General features: G+C 34.5%; 1 protein-coding gene across 1 annotated transcript in view; it reads left to right on the forward strand.

Moving 5' to 3' along the window:
• The first annotated feature begins 451 nt into the window (after positions 1 to 451).
• The window catches only part of LOC148955336 (origin recognition complex subunit 3-like), a 61,202-nt gene continuing 40,433 nt past the window's right edge, over positions 452 to 21,220 (forward strand). The window contains exons 1-3 of the mRNA XM_089108162.1: positions 452 to 635; positions 7,272 to 7,388; positions 16,992 to 17,130. Coding sequence (XP_088964288.1) covers positions 459 to 635; positions 7,272 to 7,388; positions 16,992 to 17,130 — 433 coding nt within the window. The 5' untranslated portion in view covers positions 452 to 458. The remainder of the gene's footprint in view (positions 636 to 7,271; positions 7,389 to 16,991; positions 17,131 to 21,220) is intronic.

The raw sequence follows: 21,220 nt of genomic DNA on the forward strand, positions 1-21,220 counted from the left end.
AATTACACATAACCTCAATTTTACAATAGCTTTTTCCAAAGTATCTTGATTCTGAACTTTTAAACTTGAGGGACATATTATTTTGCGATGGCTATCCGATTAAATTTACCGATGAAATAGTAAAGAAGAGACAAAACAAACATGAAAATAATGTAGAACTTCAAGCTTCAGATTCTAAAATTTTAAATAGCTGCGTCTTTTAACCCTATGTACCATACCTTAGTGAGGAACTCAACCGATCTCTGCTTAATCATAATATTGAAAATTGTTCTAATTCGTTGAATTCCAAGGTAAAAATATTCTATGATTTTTTATACTTAGAATCAGTATTTGATATTTTTTCAATAGCTAGAAACACGCATTACAAATTTAAGAAAAAAGAATATAATCTGCATAATATTTTCTATTAAATATAATCTATAATCCACCCAATTAAAATTTTTCCTTTTCAGTTCTGCATGTTGGAGCATTACTTTTCAAATAAAGTGTCAGTTCTTTGCTGTGATATTACAGATATGAAGAAAAGAATAAAATTGATGAAGCCCGAAGACCTAATCGTTTTCCGGACACTTCCATCGTGCTCACGAATCCCTCAAAGTAAGGTGAAGGATAATGCTGATGATATATGTTTTAAGGTAAGGGTATATGCCAGTAAACACATCTAAATATAGAAAAAAAAATTATGCGTGAAAAATTTGTTGGATTACAATCCATATCTGAAACAAGACTGGCTCTAAGAGCCACAGATTAGATTGAGACCATTCAATTGAGTCCCAATAACTGTGCAAAAGACCCAATAACTGTGAATTTCTCATTACCCGTGTAATTATTATAAATTGAGATACATCTTGTCACTTAATTGTATTAAATACAAAAAAAATAAGTTTTTTAAACTGAAAGTAAGGAGCGACATTAAAACTCAAAACGAACAGAAATTATTCCATATATGAAAAGGGCTGTTCCCTCGTCAACGCCTCGCTCTTTACGCTAAATTTTTTTATTGTTTTAAAAAATAAAGTTGTGAGACAGAGTCAAACTTTAGCGTATAGAGCGAGGCGTTGAGGAGGGGACAGCCCCTTTCATATACGGAATAATTTCTGTTCGTTTTAAGTTTTAATGTCGCTCCTTCCTTTCAGTTGAAAAAACTTTTTTTTATGTAATTTCTGAACTTTTTGAATTAATGCAGCTTTGATTTTGGCTCTCCGTACATGAATAATTAAAACGAAATTTGCCTATTAATTTTAATTTTTTTTTGGCTAAATGGCTTTTTCGAAATTTTGTTCTGACGTAACTTACGAATTAACTTACGTAACGAACTTCTATATTCGTATGCTTTTATTACGTATATTAGGGAATTCGCCCCCTAGTCAATACCTCGCTCTTTACGCTAATGTTCGAATTTTGTTCGAATCACAAACCCCTGAATCACAAAGGCCGGTTAATTAAAATAGATAGCTCTTTTGAAAGTACTAAAAAGAACTTCTGCGTAAAGTGTGAGTTATTGACTACGGGGCGAACCCCTAGTCAATAATTTCTGTTCGTTATATACGTAATAATTAATATACGTAATAATTTCTGTTTGTTTTAAGTTTTAATGTTGCTCCTTACTTTCAGTTAAAAAAACTTGTCTTATCTTTCGTGAAGTTTTAACGTTATTACGTAATAGTTCGTTTTGTTTAAGTTTATCAATGTCTTTATAATGCTGGGAAATCCGGCACCCCTTTTATAGAAATATCCCTTCCCCCAAGGAAATATCCCCCCCCCCAAAAAACCCTCTCCTCCGACCCTCCCCACCAGAAACAAATCCCTCCTGAAAACGTCTGTATACTTCCCATTAACCAATACTGTATGTAAACAATGGACAAAGTTCATAACTTGCAGCCCTTCCCCCGGGAACTTTTGGGGGATTAAGTTATCCTCAAAGACGTATTTATTAGATTTTCGACTATGCTGAACAAAATGGCTATCTCAAAATTTTGATTGGGTTACTTCGGGAAAGAAACTAGCGTGGGAGGGGACCAAGTTGCCCTCCAAGTTTTTTTGTCACTTAAAAAGGGAACTAGAACTTTTAATTTCCGTTTGAATGAACCCTCTCACGATATTCTAAGACTACTAGATCGATACGATCATCCCCTGGGAAAAAAAACAACAGATAAACACGCATCCGTGATCTTTCTTCTGGCAAAAAAAAAAAAAAAAAAATGCAAAATTCCACATTTTTGCAGGTAGGTGCTTGAAACCTCTATAGTAGAGCTCTCTGATACGCTGAATCTGATTGTGTGGTTTTCATTAAAGTTCTATGAATTTTAGGGGTTGTTTCTCCCCTTTTTCGAAAATAAGGCAAGTTTTCTCAGGTGCGTAACTTTTGATGGTCAAGACTAAACTTGATAAAACTTATATAAAAATTATATAAAGTTTATATATAAAGTATATAAAGTTTATATAAAAATTATATAAACTTATATAAAAATCTGATTCTTTTGATGTGTCTATTGGTATCAAAATTCCGTTTTTTAGAGTTTCGGTTACTATAGAGCCGGGTCGCTCCTTACTTACTGTTCGTTACCACCAACTGTTTGAAAGATATCGGTGAAACTGCAGGGAACTGAGTACAAGCTATTTTAGAAGAGGTCTGTTGGAATCGAAAGCAATATAATATATTTTTAGTATAAAACAGAGGTTTCCAAACCTTTTTATTTCTTATAGAGCAGTTTCAAATTTTGCTTGTTCTGGTGGACTCCCCTGCTATATTTCTACCACATTACCAAAAGTCGACAAGAAATGTGAAAATTAAATCTAACCATGGAAATTTGTGTTGCGGCTGAGTTCTAACCGTGAATTAACACATTTCGAAAAAAACGTGAGGATTGGTTGGTTAATTAATTGATTGCGCTGTGAGCGGATGTCGAAAAGTAAAGTTGGCTAATCCAAAAAGTGATTCCGTCCAAATTTACTTTTGAACATCCACTCATAGCACATGAAACCAATCGATTCACACTTATTTCATTTAGAAAACTCCCCGTTCAGATTGGTAAAAAGACAAAGAAAAATAGTATATTTTCTTGTGTTGTGATGTAGGAAGGGATGTGGCTTATAGATTTGACAGCAGATTATCAATGTTTGGCTTCAGTTTATTTTGGAATAACCGCAAATTTCCCCGTTATAAAAGGTTTGTAACGATATTAAAACTTTTCTCGACAGGCTATGACGAGGGAAACGCTATCAAAAGCTTTCTCGCAATTCCCCAAAATCCAGGATATTTTTCAGGTATTCCTGCCTGCAGTTAGATTATTTGATACCATCTTTTAGAAGTTCACCTTAACCTCCTTATTAGTGCTAGTTTCCAGTAGCTCCTCCTGTAATATCACATTATTCACTTCCGTTTCATCAAATGGATTTATGATCCATGGTGGTATTTTCATCGTCAGAATATCTTCAAATCTGATTTTGAAGTCATCATGGATGGTAGTTAAATGTTGAATGTCTGTCTGAATATCATCCTCGTCAATGTATTTACCTGTGAAAACTTTGAAAACAGGGAAAAATGAGATGTTTACTTTCCAGAAACTCTAAAACTGATTCGAAAGGTGAGGGAAATCTTGTTAAACATGCACCTTTCGACAACCACCGTACTTCAGTATGCAAGAGCAATCGCCCGAAGTCTTCATCATTTCCATCACCCAGTTGTGCTAATAAACGCGTATTAAATTCGTTGCTCCTTATTTTGTTAACTACATTGTCACAAATTGAAGCGATTGGTGCAATCCATCATTCAAATTTTTGCTATTAGGTGTTGTCGGTGGATGACGCAGTGAATTGCAGTTACGTCTGGTATAATTCTTTTAAGATGGCTTATAAGCCCACGATATTGCCTGACTATGCTAGGAGCTCTATCTTTTCCCACCGAAGTAACGTTGTTGAATGGAATCAATTTTTCCTTAAAAAATTACTCAGGACATTAAATATTGATTCACCTTTAGTGTCCGTCTCCTATGTTTTCACGAATAGTAGCTCTTCGTGAATTTTTTCGCCCATAACAAATCAAGCATATGCCAATAATAATGCTTAATTACCAGGTAAAGGTCATCCGTCCAGTTGAATAGAAAAAGGAGTTTTTTGCAGATAATTACACAAGAGACTTTCAATATCAGAGCTCATTTCATCAATACATCTCTGTACAGTGTTGACACTCAAAGGATTTCGTTCAAGTATGTTAAATGTAAATTAATGCAGAACAATTTTTAAAACCTCTTCAACAGGGGGTAAAATTAACTGTTCTCCAATGGTGCGTGGTTTTTCAGATTTCGCTAAGAGTAAAGAGATATTGTAAGATGCTCGCAACCCATCATCGTTGCTTTTAGACGTTAAAGTGAACATACTGTGCACAATGGGTCTCTTTTCGTAATTTCCTTCAGTGTTTGGAAATATTTCAAATCTTTACTTGTATTATCTGCATGATACCTTCTTAGAGGATCTTAGGCCTTAAATGATTTAATAGAATAATTGCTTGGAACTTTGTTGCATGAAACGTATATGGAACCGCTTGTCTGTTTTTGATGAAAAAAACTACATTCTAAATAATCGTCTCTATACTGTCGGCATTTCTTAGGTAAAGCCATGTTTCAGATCAGTTATCTACCTGTAAATAAAAAAAAACGACTTTGTTTTAGTAATCTTAAGGCGATTTTTCTTAACAAAATATGGCTATTGTAACATAATAGGGCTGATTAATTATTGCAATGAAATAAACGAAATACCGGCGGTAAACTGATTCTAATTATTAAAAATAATGAATTGCTGAGATCCATAATGGAATTTTATGGAAAGGCTGAACAGACCATTATGTAATGTAAAATGTTTTATCTTTAATTATATTTTGGTATATTTCTGTAAATTCGATAGAAGATTCGTCTAAATAATATTTTGATGCAAAACCCTGTGATTCTAATTGTTGATTTTTACTTTGATGCACGGTACGACTATGTAAAGAAACGTACAATTTATGAAGATATATTTAATTATTAGTGAGCCACCACACAGTGGGGCAATCAAAAGAAAAATTACTAATAAAGTAGGCACAAAAAGTTGGACCTTTCTTGGCTTTCTGCTGTTTTATGGGAGTATCTAATAATGACTCTGTTCAGTAATTAGTTTTTAATACGTACCCACTACACGCAAACATGATAAATATTTAACACAACACAGATATAACGTAGCTGGGTTGGAAGAGATTTCTTTAAGGAATAAGTCTCACCTTTTGCATCTACGTGTTTTTTTTGTGTAATTTGTCCATTTTTTGTTGCTTACATGTACAATAAATGCATAATAATAAATAAAATAAAAGTATGTATAACAAATCGGCAGTTAAATATTTACTTTTTCTGAAACCGGCAAATATTAACATTGATTCATTTTGCCCTGTTTTTTCGTCTCTTTTTGAATTTCCAAACAAATAAGCAACGTTTATCCTTGGTAGTCGGATTTATTTTGGGTGAAGGATCAAACAAGTTCATGCAATACTGTAAACAAACATACCGCAAGTCGTATTTCGTCTTTTTGCACCTCTCGACACGTTGTAGCCTACTGAATATGAAATATGCAAGTTTTTACAAGTAATAGTCACTGAGCCTTTTAAAATATTATCCGCCTGCATTGATAGGTGAAGTCAATCCAGCAAACCAGATAAATTTTTGTGGAGCCCTGCTTTTGAAATGCCAACCCCTTTTTTTGTCCCGCCAACGTAAATACCGCCAAATCTCCCATGGACGCCTGGGGGTGTACCTGGACCGTTTTGGGAATCAGAGGTATAAAGCAAAATTCATCCCATGCAAAACCAAATAAAAAGTAGAGGGTTGGGGAGAATATTTACTGTTAAACAAGTAGTAATTTTCCTGTTGAACTTGGATGTGGGAATTCATTTAAGATTGGATATGCTCATAAAAATAGGTGCAGTCGTAACCATAAAATAATTAATCAATGATGCATCGATCTTCTGAAGTTAAAAAAATTAAGTGCGATTAAAACCTATTCTAATCTTCTTTCTCAGCCAAAAACAGAAGGAAAATAAAAAGAGCTGCTGAATCTACAAACTGCTTTTCTTCCTTTTTTTTCTTTTTTTCTTTTTTTTGTGTAGCGTTTGGTTCTTTATATGTTTTGTTAAGGCTACTTTTTTACGTTTTTCTTTCTCCGTAGATAAAGACTCCAGGAGAAAAGTATTTCTTGCCTCGCTTAATTTTTCTTTTTTTGCTGGAGAACCCTAGGACTGTACCACTTCCGCTGGGATCACAATCTTTCGAATTGTTTTGACAATTCCCATTGACAAAAGAATAATCCTTGGTTAACTACAGCAATTCTGAAACTTTTAGAACAGTTTATAGATACACTCTTATTATGTTCAGTCATTCCTTCTTGTATTGATAGAGTACTTATGGGTTCCTGCAAACATGGGATCCAAATGGACAAAAAAAGTCTATTCCAAACGTAACCAAACGTTATGTTTGGTTAGCGATGGTATAATATAATACTACCCTGCAGCATAACTAAAAATTGGTAAAATAGGCACAATTTTCCCTTGAAATTGTTTTTTTTTGCTTGGTAAAACGAAATCTTGACAAGAGCAACTGACAGCCTGTCAATTAAAATAATGCCACTCGGTATTCAAATCAATGCTTGGTGACAAAAGCTTCAGATCTAAATTATTGTTCCTAATTTTGTAAGATCCTATTAGAAGATTTGTGTAACTTACTTTTTGTCACTCTCATTTTAAAAATTATTTCTTATCAAAAAGCTGAATAACCCTTTTTATTTGATAAAAACGATGTTGTATTTATTTTTTTTGTAAAAAAATAGGATTGCGTTACAATAATAATAGTTTGGCAACTTTTGAATGAGTTCAAAATGAATCCTCAATTATTTGGGGATTCAAAATGCCAATGTTGTACAACAAAATAAATAATAGGCTTCGAATTATCGTTGGACAAATATGAGCTATTCTTTCGTCATACCCACCTAACTAGTCTCTTAAACTATGCTCCTCTTCCTGCTTTCCCTTCCTCCTTTTTGCTGCCTCTGTATTTCCATTACAGTTATTATACGAGTAACATAATTCAGTCTCATATGGAGTTCCTCGAAAAGGTCTAAGGAATAATATTCCTTGCCTTATTCAACTTTCCTGTTTTCGCTTTTAGGAGACATTTGTCTTGTTTTTTTTTGTTTTTTTTAGCTGAATTGTATCATTTACTCTCACATTATAACATCTACTTTTCTCTTAGGAATATCTTGAGGAGTCGCTGGAAAAACTTCATAAACATTTAAGCAAATTTAACGGATTCGTTGGAGCTCTTAATAAAATAGCCAGTGGTTTACCCAGTGTACCCTTAGGTAAACAGGTATGTACCTACAAATTATATTCTTTGTTTTGTTTTTAAAAAGAATTTTCGTCTCCGAATTGGGTGGGAGGAGATTGTGAGAAGGATTTACAGGAAACTGAGACATCTTGGAAGGATATAAAAAGGGAGGTTTTAAAAAGATTGCAGGGGTCGTGCATTGGTCCCTAAAGTCACAGTGGTCCCTAAATCCTGTAATCTTGCCTGCCCTGCAATCTTTTTTCTGCCTAAATCCTGCCCTGTAATCTTTTCTTTCGTGGCGGGAAGTAACATAGCAGCTTAGATGGTAGTTTCTCTTGATCGCAAAATTTGAAATATGTTCACATGTGTTCTGGAATGTTTTGATTCAGGACGGGCCTATTTGCGTGCGGAAATTGGTATTTGAATACCCATAGCAGGATATTATTGCACTGAAAAATTAATCGTTGTGAGTTAGAGTGCATTCATTTCAAGTTGAAATTGCGTTAGGCCTATTAGTCTATCTCCAGTCAGAAACCCATCATTTTTCCTATCTTCAAGAAGATTTTTGAGTTTTGTTTAACATGGTGGTAATTCAAAATGAATCATTGCCAAGTCAAGCGGCATTATGATTTCAATTTCACTTGCATTAATGATGGTTCAATAGTAAACTACCACAACATTAAATGAAGCTCTGGCATCTTTTTGATGGTGGCATCGTTTTGATCAAAATCATAATCTTGCTTGACTTCATGGGCATAGGCAGTATCTTTTCTCGGGGGGTGGGGGTAGCCGATTTTGTGATTGAAGGGGTGGGGGTGGTAGCTGAAGTTGATTTGGCAGTTCACAGAAACCTCACATCGCCAGCAAGTTCGATCTTATCTTTTGAAATCTTTATTCTTCAATAATCACTCAAAATCATAAATCACTAATTAGCTTCATCATTAATCTTCTTGGATTACTATACTCTTATTATCTTCTTACAATACTTTGATATAACAAACCCACTATCCTATGTACAATTTCCAGGAAACATGAACACCATAAAAGCGATTTGACGCAAATAACATTACGGTTAGCTAACAGCTTCTTGTTATAAGAATTCACTTTAAAAATTTAAAGCTGGGCGATATTAAATATTAAACTTGATATATCTTTATATCGGACCAAAAATCAAACATTGAAGAAACGTGAACATCGAAACTTGAATATCGATATCTGAAACGATATTTGGAAATTTCTGTTTATTTCCAGTTTTTCAACCATCTACCAGTGAACATTCAACAGAAAAATTTCAAAATACGAAAATTTCTCCTTAAAATCTAGCGTAGATTTGAAGAGGGGGGGCGGAGGATTTTGTAGGTTTTTTTTCTTTTTTGTGTATGTTTTGTTTCTACTTTTCCTCCCTACATTCGTTTGTTTAATGAATAATGCCGGAACATTATGAAATACTACTGATTGGGATGGATGAGGAGGAGGGATAGCTCTGTCGACCTCAGGCGGCTTGGTGCTGTATTGGTGCTGTAACTGTTAGTAGTAGTAGTAGTAGTAGTAGTATTTAGAAAGAAAGCGAGTATATTTCCAAACTTTAATTGATTATATACTTCAATTTTCATTTATCACTAATATCAGCCTTTATATCATGGTTGCAGCAGGAGTTGCAACCCAGTAAAGAGCGAACTACAGCCCATAGTAACTAGAACTTAAAAAAAACGTTTTGAAAAAAAAAATGTCTATTGAAAGAAAATTGCCATCTGACTCGGATTCAGGAATGGTAACTATTATTTTTGTTCGTCTTAAAAATAAAAGTTTATTGCAAAAAGAAATGTATGGTGATTTAGAAAAAAAAATCCTGAAACCCCTTGAAAATGGCGTCAGATCGAAATGAAAATTGTACCGTTGGAATCAGCATGGTCGATAACCTAGTGCAGGGAAATTACAATCCCCCTCTTTGAACAACAAGGAAAATCACTTTTTTGCATGGGTAGCACTGAACTGTCTCCCTTTTTTTGTCCAGGCCTAGCGGGTTACCAAAACCTCATAGAGAGATGCTTAATTGCTCATTCAAAAGCCATTTATCATATCTACGTGCTTTTTATAAATTACACTATCTGTAAGTTTCATATGACACTAAAATGGCACTTTTTGTGCCATTTCTCAAGAGATGGCGCTAGCGGGCTACCAGAACATCGTAGACAGGTTTTTTAAAGCTCATATTAAAGACATATGCTCTAATCTACGTTCTTCCTATAAATTCCACCACCTGCAGGTTCCAAATAGCACTAAAAACGGCACTTTTGGTGTCATGTCTTAAGTGGAAAAGCTGGGGCTATTGGGCTATCAGAACTTTTAAGAGTGATGTTTAATGGCCCATTTGAAAGCTATTGCTCATACCTACTTGTTTTTTTTTTAATCAATTCTACCATCCGTAAGTGTGATATAGCTCTGAAAGCAACACTTTTGGTGCCACTTCTTAAGTGGAAAAGCTTTGAAGTAAAAAACAGGTACTATTGTAATAGTTATGTTCCAAAACCCTTAACTGGAGGTTATAGGAACCACTCCCGTACACTCCTCTTCCCAGCCCCCTTAGTAAGTTTCATAAATCGTATGCTCAACAGTAAGCTTCTGGAATATTAGCAGGCTACCACACCATCGTAGATACATGTTTAATGGCTCAATTAAAAGCTTTTGCTTATATTTACTAGGTTTTTACAAATTATACCATCTATTAGATTTCACAAATTTCTATGTTAATTAGTTTCGTAGGAGAATTTGCAACGAACTCTTTATCATGATTGAAGCAGTAGCTGCAACCTAGTAAAGAGCGAACCACAGCCCATAGTAACTAAAAGTTAAAAAACATTAAAACAGTCTTTTTTTTCTTTGTTTTTCCAGGCCTAGAGGTTTACCAGAACATCAAGAGCTCATTCAAAAGCTATTTCTCATATATACATGGTTCTTATAAATTCTGCCATCTGTAAGTGCCATATGACTCGAAAAATGGCACTATGCCATTTCTCCAGGGGTGGTGCTAGCGGGTTACAACATCGTAGATAGATTCCTAATAGCTCGTTTAAGAGATATTGCTCATACCTACGTTCTTCCTATAAATTCCACCATCTGCAAGTTTCAAATGGTACTAAAAATTGCGCTTTTGGTGCCATGTCTCAAGTAGAAAAGCTGGGGCTAGTGGGCTACCCGAAATTTTTAGAGTGATGTTTAGTGGCTCATTTGAATATTATTCCTCATATCTACGTGCTTTTTATCATTTCCACCATTCGTAAGTGAGGTATTGCACTGAAAATAACACTTTTGGTGCCACTTCTTAAGTCGAAAATTTTGGAAGCATAAAACGGTGTCATTGTAATAATTGTGGTCTAAAACTCTTAACTGTAGTTTTGCAAGATTACGTCCCGTATGTTCCTCCTCCAGGTCCCCTTTATAAGCTACGCATTTAAAGTCCTACAAACACCAATATATTAAATTATGTTATTTTGCGCTCGATTCCTGCTTTTTTTCAATCACGATTTGTCCCTTCTTGTGATTACTTTCAGATAAGCCACTATTTTTGCAAATGTGATGACTCATTTTTTAATGCATACCCCGGGAAGGCTCATTTTAAAGCTAGTAGTCATATCTACGTGTTTTTTATCAGTTCTGCCATCCATAATGGCCATATAGCACTAAAAACGGTTTTTTTAATGCCACTTCTTAAGTGGAAAAGTTGGAAACACAAAACGGTACCATTACAATAATTACCGTCCAAAGCCCTTGACTTGAGGTTTATAAGAACCCCTTGCACATACATCCCCCCCCAACCCTCTTTGTAAGTTTCAAAAATCGTCTGCTCATCTTAAAAGTAAAACATTGTTGCGAAAACAAGTTCACTAAAACTAAAAACCTTTCAACTAAAAATCTACCAAAAATTAAGCTTGAATGATCAACAGTTTTGAATTGAACCTTCAAACTTCATTCTGCGATGAGGCATGTGTGCTAATTCTAACGGTGTTAATTGAGGGGAAGGGGCGTCCTTACCCCCCCCCCCCCAGTTTTTTGCTCCTGCCTAGGTTTTGAAAACATTCATTGGAAGACACTTTTGGTCATTTCATTGGAAGACACTTTTTTTCAATTGAAAAAAAGGGAAAATAACCGAAAGTGCACTTTATGGGTACATGCTATCAAGTCAAATTTATAAAAGCGATTAGGTATAAAAATAAGCTTTTAAATGAGCACTTAAACAGCTCTCTTTTGTTACAGTAGCCTTCTAGTTTTGCTAGTCAGTAGGAGATTTATAAAGCCCTGCCTTCATTATGGCTTTTTCAGGCGAAGTTGGCCGAGTAAAAACAGCTTTTTGTTCATCGATAAACAAGCGTTCCTGAAAAACGTGTATTGTTTTCTAAGCATGGATAATAAACTTTCTGTTATAAACTGAAAGTTTTTCGTAGCTGTCAAGGTTGTCTGCAGGATTTTCTAAAGGTGTCTTCTCTCTCCTAGATCGGTGATGATTAGAAATTGTATTAAAAATAGGTTTCAACTGAAAGTAAGGAGGGATATTAAAGCTTAAAACGAACATAAATTATTTCGTGTAAATAAAAAAGATCTTGGCGACGCTGTTTCTACATTAAATTTTAATAAAAAACGAGCAAAGATTCATTTGAAAAAAAAAAAGTTTTCCCGAGGGAAGTAAAGAGCGAAGTTGAAACTTAAAACGGACAAAAATTTTTACTTCACAGCCTTTCTAATGTATATCAATAAAACTAGTACAAATAAACCAACTAATTATGTTTCCCTATGTTTCTAGGATTATAGAAAACTAACGTTTTATTGGAAATACAAAATAACATAGGAGTTATTTTGGTACAGAAAAAGCAAACCCAATAAGGACACTTTTGCAGTAAAAAATAAAGTATTTTAGGATTATTGCTTTATTTTTTTCCCCCTTTAACTTGGTATCACTTCTGCACAATGGCTCAATTTTTTATTGTTTTAAAAAATAAAGTTGTGAGACAGAGTCAAACTTTAGCATAAAGAGCGAGGCGTTGAGGAGGGGACAGTCCCTTTCATATATTAGGAGGTTGGCCCCCTAGTCAATACCTCGCTCTTTACGCTAAAGTTCAAAGTTTGTTCCAATTCTTCAAGAATGACCTCTTAATCGCAAAGGTCGTTAATTAGAATAAATAGATCTGATTAAAATAAAAAAAAACTTTAGCGTAAAGAGCGAGGTAAGGACTAGGGGGCGAACCCAATCATATAAGTAACAATTTCTGTTTGTTTTAAGTTTTAATGTTGCTCCTTACTTTCAGTCGAAAAAATTGTTTTTTTTATATTTGATTTCTGATAATTTTTTTTAAATAATGCTGGGAAAGTTGGCGCCCCCTCCATACTAATGTCCCTTCCCCTATGAAAACTTCCTCCATGGACAGATCCTCCCACGTAGCCCCCGAACTACCCACCCCCCCTAACTACCAGAAAAAATCCCCTCCCTCCCCTGAAAACTTCTGAATACTTCCCAATAACCAATACTATCTGTAAAAATTGGGCAAAGTTCACAACTTTCAGAACTATCCCCCGGGGACTGTGGGGGATTAAATCATCCCCAAGATCATAGTTATTGTATTTTTGACTATGCTGAAAAAATGGTTATCTCAAAATTTTGATCGGGTGACTTTGGGGAAAAAATGAGCATGGGAGGGGTTCTAGTTGCCCTTCATTTATTTGGTCACTTAAAAAGGGCTCTAGAACTTTTAATTTTATTTTGAATGAGTCCTCCCGCGATATTCTAGGACCATTGGGTCGATACGATCACCCCTGAAAAAAAAAACAAAAAAAAAAACAACGAAAAAACAAAAAATAAACACGCATCCAAGATCTTTATTCTGGCAAAAACTACAAAATTCCGCATTTTTGCAGATAGGAGCTTGAAACTTTTTTTTAGTAGGGTTCTATGATACGCTGAATCTGATGATGTGATTTTCATTAAAGTTCTATGACTCATAGGGGGGTGTTTCCCCCTTTTTTCGAAAATAAGGCAAATTTTCTTAAGTATTGATGGATAAGACTAAACTTGATGAAACTTGTATATTTGGAATCAGCATAAAAATCTGATTCTTTTGATGTATCTATCGGTCTAAAAAAAGACCAATATATACCGTTTTGTAGAGTTTCGGTTACTTTTGAGCCGGGTCGCTCCTTACTTACATTAAATAAAAAAAACAAGTTTTTTAAACTGAAAGTAAGGAGCGACATTAAAACTTAAAACGAACAGAAATTATTCCGTATATGAAAGGGGCTGTCCCCTCCTCAACGCCTCGCTCTTTACGCTAAAGTTTTTTATTGTTTTAAAAAATAAAGTTGTGAGACAGAGTCAAACTTTAGCGTAAAGAGCGAGGCGTTGAGGAGGGGACAGCCCCTTTCATATACGGAATAATTTCTGTTCGTTTTAAGTTTTAATGTCGCTCCTTACTTTCAGTTTAAAAAACTTGTTTTTTTTATTTAATTTCTGATCGTTTTTTAGTTAATGCAGCTTTTATTTGTATAAAAATTTTACTTTCCTTTTGCTAAATGGATGTCTTTACAAATTAACTTACGTAACTAACTTCTATATTCGTATATTTTTCTTCTGGCAAAAAATACAGTTGCAGATTTTTGCAGATATGAGCTTGAAACCTATGTAATAGGGTTTTCTGATACGCTGAATCTGACGGTGTGATTTTCATTAAAATTATTTCACTTGTAGGGGATGTTTCCCCCCTCTTTAAAAAATCGAGTAAATTTTCTCAGGCTCGTAGCCTTTGATGAGTAATACTAAACTTAATAAAATTTATATATTTGGGATCATCATTATAAACACATTCTTTTGATACATTTATTGACATCAAAATTGCGTTTTTAAAAGTTTCGATTACTATTGAGCCGTATCGCTTGTTTTTTTATTGTTTTTTTATTACGTATATGTTATTACTTATATGAAGGGGTTCTCCCTTAGTCAATACCACGCTCTTTACGTTAAAAGTTAAAAAAATTTTGATTCAGAAACCCCTGAATCACAAAGGCCGTTTAATTAGAATAGATAGCTCTTTTGAAAGCACTAAAAAAAAACTGTAGCGTAAAGAGCGAGGTACTGACTTGGGGGAGAACCCCCTCACATACGTTATAATTTCTGTTCGTTTTAAGTTCTAATATTCCTTCTTACATTTCAGTTGAAAAAACTTGTTTTTTTTTATTTAATTTCTTATCGTTTCTTAAATAATGCTTTGAAATCCGGCGCCCCCTTCATAGAAATTTCCCTTACCCCAAAGAAACATCCTCCACGGAAATATTCTCCAGAGTAACCCCCTCCTCCAGCCCCCCCCTCCAGAAAAAATCCTTCCTGAAAATGGTTGTATACTTCCCAATAACCAATAAATAATGCGGGCAAGTCCGGCGCCCACTTCATGGCAATTTCCATTCCCCCATTAAAACTTCCTTCATGAACAGATCCTCCAACATAAACACCTACCCCCACATCCCACCCCCAACAAGAAAAAAAAACTACTTAAAACATCTGTATAATTCCCAATAACCAATACAATATGTTAACATTGGGTAAAGTTCATAACTTTTAGCCCTCCCTCTGGGAACTTCGGGGATTAAGTCATCCTAAAAGACATATTTATCATATTTTCGACCATGCTGAACAAAATGGCTATCTCAAAATTTTGATCGGGTGACTTTGGGAAAAAAATAAGCGTGGGAGGGGGCCTAGTTACCCTCGATATTTTTTGGTCACTCAAAAAGAGCACTATAACTTTAAATTTCCTTTCCAATGAGCCCTCCCACGATATTCTAGGACCACTGGGTCGATACGATCACCCCTGGGGGAAAAAAAAACTAACAAACAAAAAAAACAAATAAACACGCATCCGTGATCTTGAAGATCCGTGATCTTCATCCAAGTTCTGCCAAAAAATGTAAAATTCCACATTTTTGTAGATAGGAGCTTGAAACCTCTACAGTAGGGTTCTCTGATACGCTGAATATGATGGTGTGATTTTCATTAAGGTCCTATAAATTTTAGGGGGTCTTTCCCCCTTTTTTTGAAAATCAGCCAAATTTTCTCAGGCACTTAACTTTTGATGGGTAGCACTAAACTTGATGAAAATTATATATTTGAAGTCAGCATCAAAATCTGATTCTTTTGATATATCTATTGGTATCAATAACCCGTTTTCTAGAGTTTCGGTTACCATTGAGCCGGGTCGCTCCTTACTTACAGTTCGTTACCACGAACTGTTTGATTCGTTACCACGAACTGTTTGAAAGATTAACAAGCGTTGGAAAATTTCTGATCATTTTCCTTTCGCATTTTGAGGCTCTTCTTGTGTCTACCAAACTTCAGTATCCTATATGTTTGATTCTTGAGAAAATTAAATTTCGAAATTTTGTAAGTCTCGTATCTTTTTTAAATGCGTATTTTTTTTGTATTGTTTGACTGTAGAAGTCAAAAGCATTTTGCATTTTGTATTTTCAGGCCAAAAAGACATTTTTTATTATTTCATATTGCAAAAAAGAGCATGGAGTGACACTCTTGTCTTTCTTTTTTTTTCAGTATTTAAAAGCATAGTAATTGTATTTCTGAAAAAAATTTCAGCAGTAACGAAGACTGGATGTGCCTCAGTTAATTTTTAATGTGTATTTACGATACAATGGATGTTTAAATTTCCATTTTTCAATCCCTAATATTAAATTTTTAATTCTTACTTGAATAATAAAAAATGGTATATTAAACCCAAGACGTTTACATGGATGTATCGTGATGGTGTCATATACCTAGTTCTATTATTTATCGTTGTATATTTTCAGTAGTTAGATTTAGAGTTTCGTTTGGAAAATTTCTTTTCTACAGCTTTTTATTTCCTTGGGATTTGCCCCGCCACTCTATTTAAGTACAGCTAACATTTTCTAAGCCTCAAGTGGCAAAAATTGTACAAGCTAATAATACTTATATTCTATGAAAATATTTCGTTTATTTCGGTCTAATTTTACAGCTTAAAATATATGCAAATAAGTAAGTTAGACCTTCGGATCGAAGCTTCTGTCTGCAATGGTTTTTATGCATGAGTATAGTAATGTGTGCCTTCCAGATTGCTTTACAGGAGTATTTCGGGAGAGGCCTAGCATTCCTGATCACAGTACTCAGACAAGACTGCTTATCACTGTACTCTGGCAAGAATAGATATTGAGGTTTCTTGTCTAGGTTCAAGTTGGCTCCTTTTTCAGCTATTTATAGAGGGACTAAGCTTTGGAATGAACTTAAACCAAGTTTTAAGGAATTACGTAATAACGAATTTAAATCTCAGCTACGTCTGGGGCTGCTCGGTAATTAACAAGGTAATCAAACAAGATACTCGTTAGCTTTTATGTCGTTTTTTACTTTTCTCTGAATTTTTTTTCTGTTAAACCTTTAATTTAAGCAGCAAAATTTTCACATTTATTTATGTAAGAAAGAACTCCGTGAAAGGAAAAGTTTAGGTGTGAAGAATAGGAACGAAATAATAGAACAAAACCAAACCAGAGGGACATGTTTTAAAAAAGGGATAGTGCTAGACTTTTCGTTTCGTTTTTCTATGTTACAACTGCTATGATCTAAATTGAAACTCTTTTCTCTAGTTCAGAGAAACATATATCATGGCTTTTGGAAGTCTAATATCCGATACAGATGCCTATAAGACAACATTCCAGCTCCTGCGACTCTCATCGAGGGAAGAATTGACAAGGAGAGTTAGCGAAACAGTAGTCACACTCAATGGTAAGTTTAACTCTTCTTTTTCAATTCTACTTTATCTTTTATTCTACACACATACTGCATTTACACACGTAAAGTCATTTTCAAGTACAATTCTCTTTTTCAGCTTTCATGGGTCTTTTTATTAGTATTACCTTTAGGTTTCAGACTGATTCTCTCCTGGAAATTCCCTTCCCCATAAAATTCCCCCTATAAATCCCCACCCCCACGAAAAATCCACCCTGCGGAATTCCTCTATATTTTCTTCCTATATTTTGAAATATAGGTAGAACATTTTAAAATTTCTTCTTTTCCCTACTTTTCTTTGCACAATTTTAAATACGGGGGGAGGGTATTTTTCCGGGGTAATTTTCTGAGAGGGAGGGAGATTTTCCCAGAAGGAAATCAGCTGGACAAGGTATTTTTTATTATTATTAGTTACAAATTCATGCTTTTTAGGCTTTTAGTGCATTGTTAGTCGTATAGATCCCCTATGATTAGCTTATGTTTATGTTGTACATGAACGCGCATTTAAGCGTTACAAATCAATTTTAAGTAGAATCACATGTATTAGACAAAGAGAAGCTTTCTTTAGCTGAGGAGGAATATCAAACTCACTATTTTGATGGTCTAAATTTTCATTCGAATCGATTTTAGCGACGTGTCAATGTATATGACGATAGGTTACAATAAAAAAGTGTTAGATTATGAAGCTGCAGATGCTTGAAATCTGTTTACCTTCCCAATAGTTTATCGATATTTTGAACTGAAGTGGTTGCACCTGTTGTGGTAATTATCTGGAGAGTTTCGTCTACTAAATCCTGAATAAGAATAGTACTGAAGCAGTATTTTTTGTTGTTGAATTTTCTATCAGCCAGAAAGTACTAGAGATACATAAAATATGAAGTATTCCTCATATATCCATAGTTGAAACAAATTTTAAGGTATCTTTGTACGAAATTTAATTGAAAAAACAAGTTTTTTCTATTGAAAGTAAGGACCAACATTAAAACTTTAAATGAACAGAAATTATTGCGTAAATGAAGGGGGCTGGCCCCTCCTCAACACCTCGCTCTTTACGATAAAGTTTGAGTTTTTTCCAAATTCTTTAAAGATGTTTCCTGAAACACAACAGTCGTTTAATTAGAACAAAAAGCTTTTTTAAAAGTACTAAAAACTTTAGCGTAAAGAGCGAGATGTTGAGGAGCGGGCAGTATTCTTCATATACGTAATAATTTCTGTTCGTTTTAAGTTTTAATATTGCTCCTTACTTTCAGTTGAAAAAACTTGTTTTTTCTATGAAATTTCTGATCGTTTTTTAAATAATTACAGGGAATCTTGCTACTCCTCCACGAAAAAAATCCCTCCTCCCAAGGATTTATTCTGTAGACAATTAAATCCTGGTGAAAATTCACCCTGGGTAATTACCCATAACATCTCCACTCGAAAAACTGAGTCGGCATTGAAAAAGCAAGACATAAGAAGAATTTCGTAAAGAAATTCTGGCAAATTCCCCCAGTGTAAAATTTTCCCTTGAAAATTCACCCCCTGGGAACTTCCTTCCCCATGGAAAATCCCACCAGCAGAAAATCGCTCCCCCCCCCCCCCCGAAAAATGTATGGATACTTCCCAAGAGCAAATACTGTGTGTAAACAATGGGCAAATTTGGTAACTTAGACCTTTCCCCAGGGGCTGTGGGAGGGTTATGATATCCCCAAAGTTATAGTTATTCGGCCTTTCAATTATGCTGAACAAAATGGCTATCTAAAAGTTTTGATCGGACGATTTTGAGAAAAAAAGGGCATGGAACGGGGCCTAGTTGCCCTCCAATTTTTTTGGTCACTTATAAAGGGCATTAGAACTTTTAATTTTTGTTTGAATGAGCCCCCTTACGATATTTTAGGATCAGTGGGTTGATACGATCACCCTTGATGAAAAAAAAAAAAATAAATAAACACACATTCGTGATCTTTCTTCTGGCAAAAGGTACAAAATTCCACATTTTTTCAGACAGGCGCTTGAAACGTCTACTGTAGGGTTCTCTGATACGCTGAATTTGATGGTGTGATTTTCATTAAGACTCTGTGACTTTTAGGGGGTGTCTCCCTTTTTTCAAAAATCAGGCAAATTTTTTCTGATTCATAACCTTTGATGGGTAAGACTAAACTTAATGAAACATAAAAATTAGAAATCAGCAAAAAACTCCAATTCTTTTGATATATCTGTTGGTATCAAAATTACGTTTTTTAGGGTTTTGGTTACTATTGAGTCGGGTCGCTCCTTATTTTACAGCTCGTTTTCACGAACTGTTTGAAATTATTGTAATGTTAAGATCAAACATGGATTATTTTCAGATCCACTGGGTTCATTGGCTGCAACATGGACATCCGTTCCTTTTGCTATCTTTTAAATTTGATGTTATTGATTATTAATATGCTAACAGATTATTGTAATGCCCTTTTTATTTTTACCGTCTTTCTACTCATTATTCTTCAAAAAGGCTTAAGACAAACTGTTTTTTTAGATCATGCGTTTTCAATATATTTTATGTGATCACAGCTTTTGTCAGATATGGATCCAACTATTACGTTTTTTATGACTGACATGAAATTACTGCTACAAAAACAACCAAAATATGCACAAATTAATGCAGAACAAAGCCTAGTAGTAAGAAAATACAATAGTTAAAATTGGTTATATTTGTGTTTAAGTGTGGTGCCAATCTTGCTGCGAGGTACGTTTCTTTAGGCTGTTTCACAAAAGAAGACCTTTTTATAGGATTAATTAAAAAAAAAAAAATTTCCGAAAAATAATTTTTCAAATAAAAGTAAAGGCCATTTTAAAGTTAAGCTCAACAGATACAAATACCTTTTAAAATTCAACCTCAAAACCACTAGAAATTATTATTAAAGAATAAACGAAACCCAAAACGAACAGAAATTAAATAAACAATCATAGCCAAAATATACAACGAGTAATAATATAAATGAATAAATAGATCTTAAGCGAGTAATGCTTAGATTGAATATGAAAATCCAGCTTAAGGCGAAAAAAATATTTTCCTATTGAAGTACAAATGAAACTTAAAACGAACAGAAATTAAATAAGCAATTAATGCAAACAAACATACAATAGATATTAATGTAAATTAATAAATAAATCTTAAAACGAGAGAAACTTAAATTGAGTATGCAAATCAAGCTTAAAACGAAAAAAAATAACCACAAACAAGAGTTTGGGTATGATCTCCTTCTCTCACTGTAAAAGTCTAAAACCTAACACGTCAGTGACGCTTTACTGAAAACTATATGCGTCTTGAACAGTCTTGGAAAGTATAAACAATATCAAATTGTTATCTATTTTTTTGTTATCTAATTTTTTGTTATCTAATTTTTGAACAATTTCCAAAACACTGGCTACCTCAAAATTTGTAGCGGACGGGTTTGGGGAAAAGAGAGCGGGGGGGGGCTATTTTAACACTCTTTACTCTCAAAAAGTCAACTATAACTTTAAATTTCCAATCAAATGAGCCCTCTATGAGGTTTATACGAGCATCCCTTTCATGAGAACCATACATGCCCTTAGGGCATAACTTAGAACGCCTTCCCCTGTGCCCTGGGAGGTTCTATTGACACTGGAATTTTCGTTATTCGACCTTTGAACTATTTTCAACAAAATGTCTATCTCGAAATTTTCATCAGATGGGTTTTGAAAAGGAAGGCGTGGGGGGGGGCTAGCTGCCCTCGGATCTCTTTTGACTATTAAAAAGTGAGCTCGAACTTTCAATATCCAATCAAATGAGCCCTCTCTGAATTTTATACGAGTATCCCTTTCATAGGAACAATATATGCCCCAGGGCATAACTTACAATGCCTGCCCCCGGGCCCTGGGGGGGTGTGACGACACCTGGGTTTTCGTTATCTAACTTTTGAACAATTTTTAACTTAATGGCTATCTAAAAAATTTTATTGGATGCATTTGGGGAAAAAGAGGCGTGGGGGGGCTAGTTGCACTCCTATCTCTTTTGACTCTAAAAGACTGAACTAGAACTTCCCATTTCCAATCAAATGAGCCATCTTTGAATTTTTTACGAGAATCCCTTCAATAAGAACCA

This window comes from Artemia sp. Qi Xiang Cuo, chromosome 2, assembly GCF_049724085.1.
Source record: "Artemia sp. Qi Xiang Cuo chromosome 2, ASM4972408v1, whole genome shotgun sequence".
Taxonomy (NCBI): Eukaryota; Metazoa; Arthropoda; class Branchiopoda; order Anostraca; family Artemiidae; genus Artemia; species Artemia sp. Qi Xiang Cuo.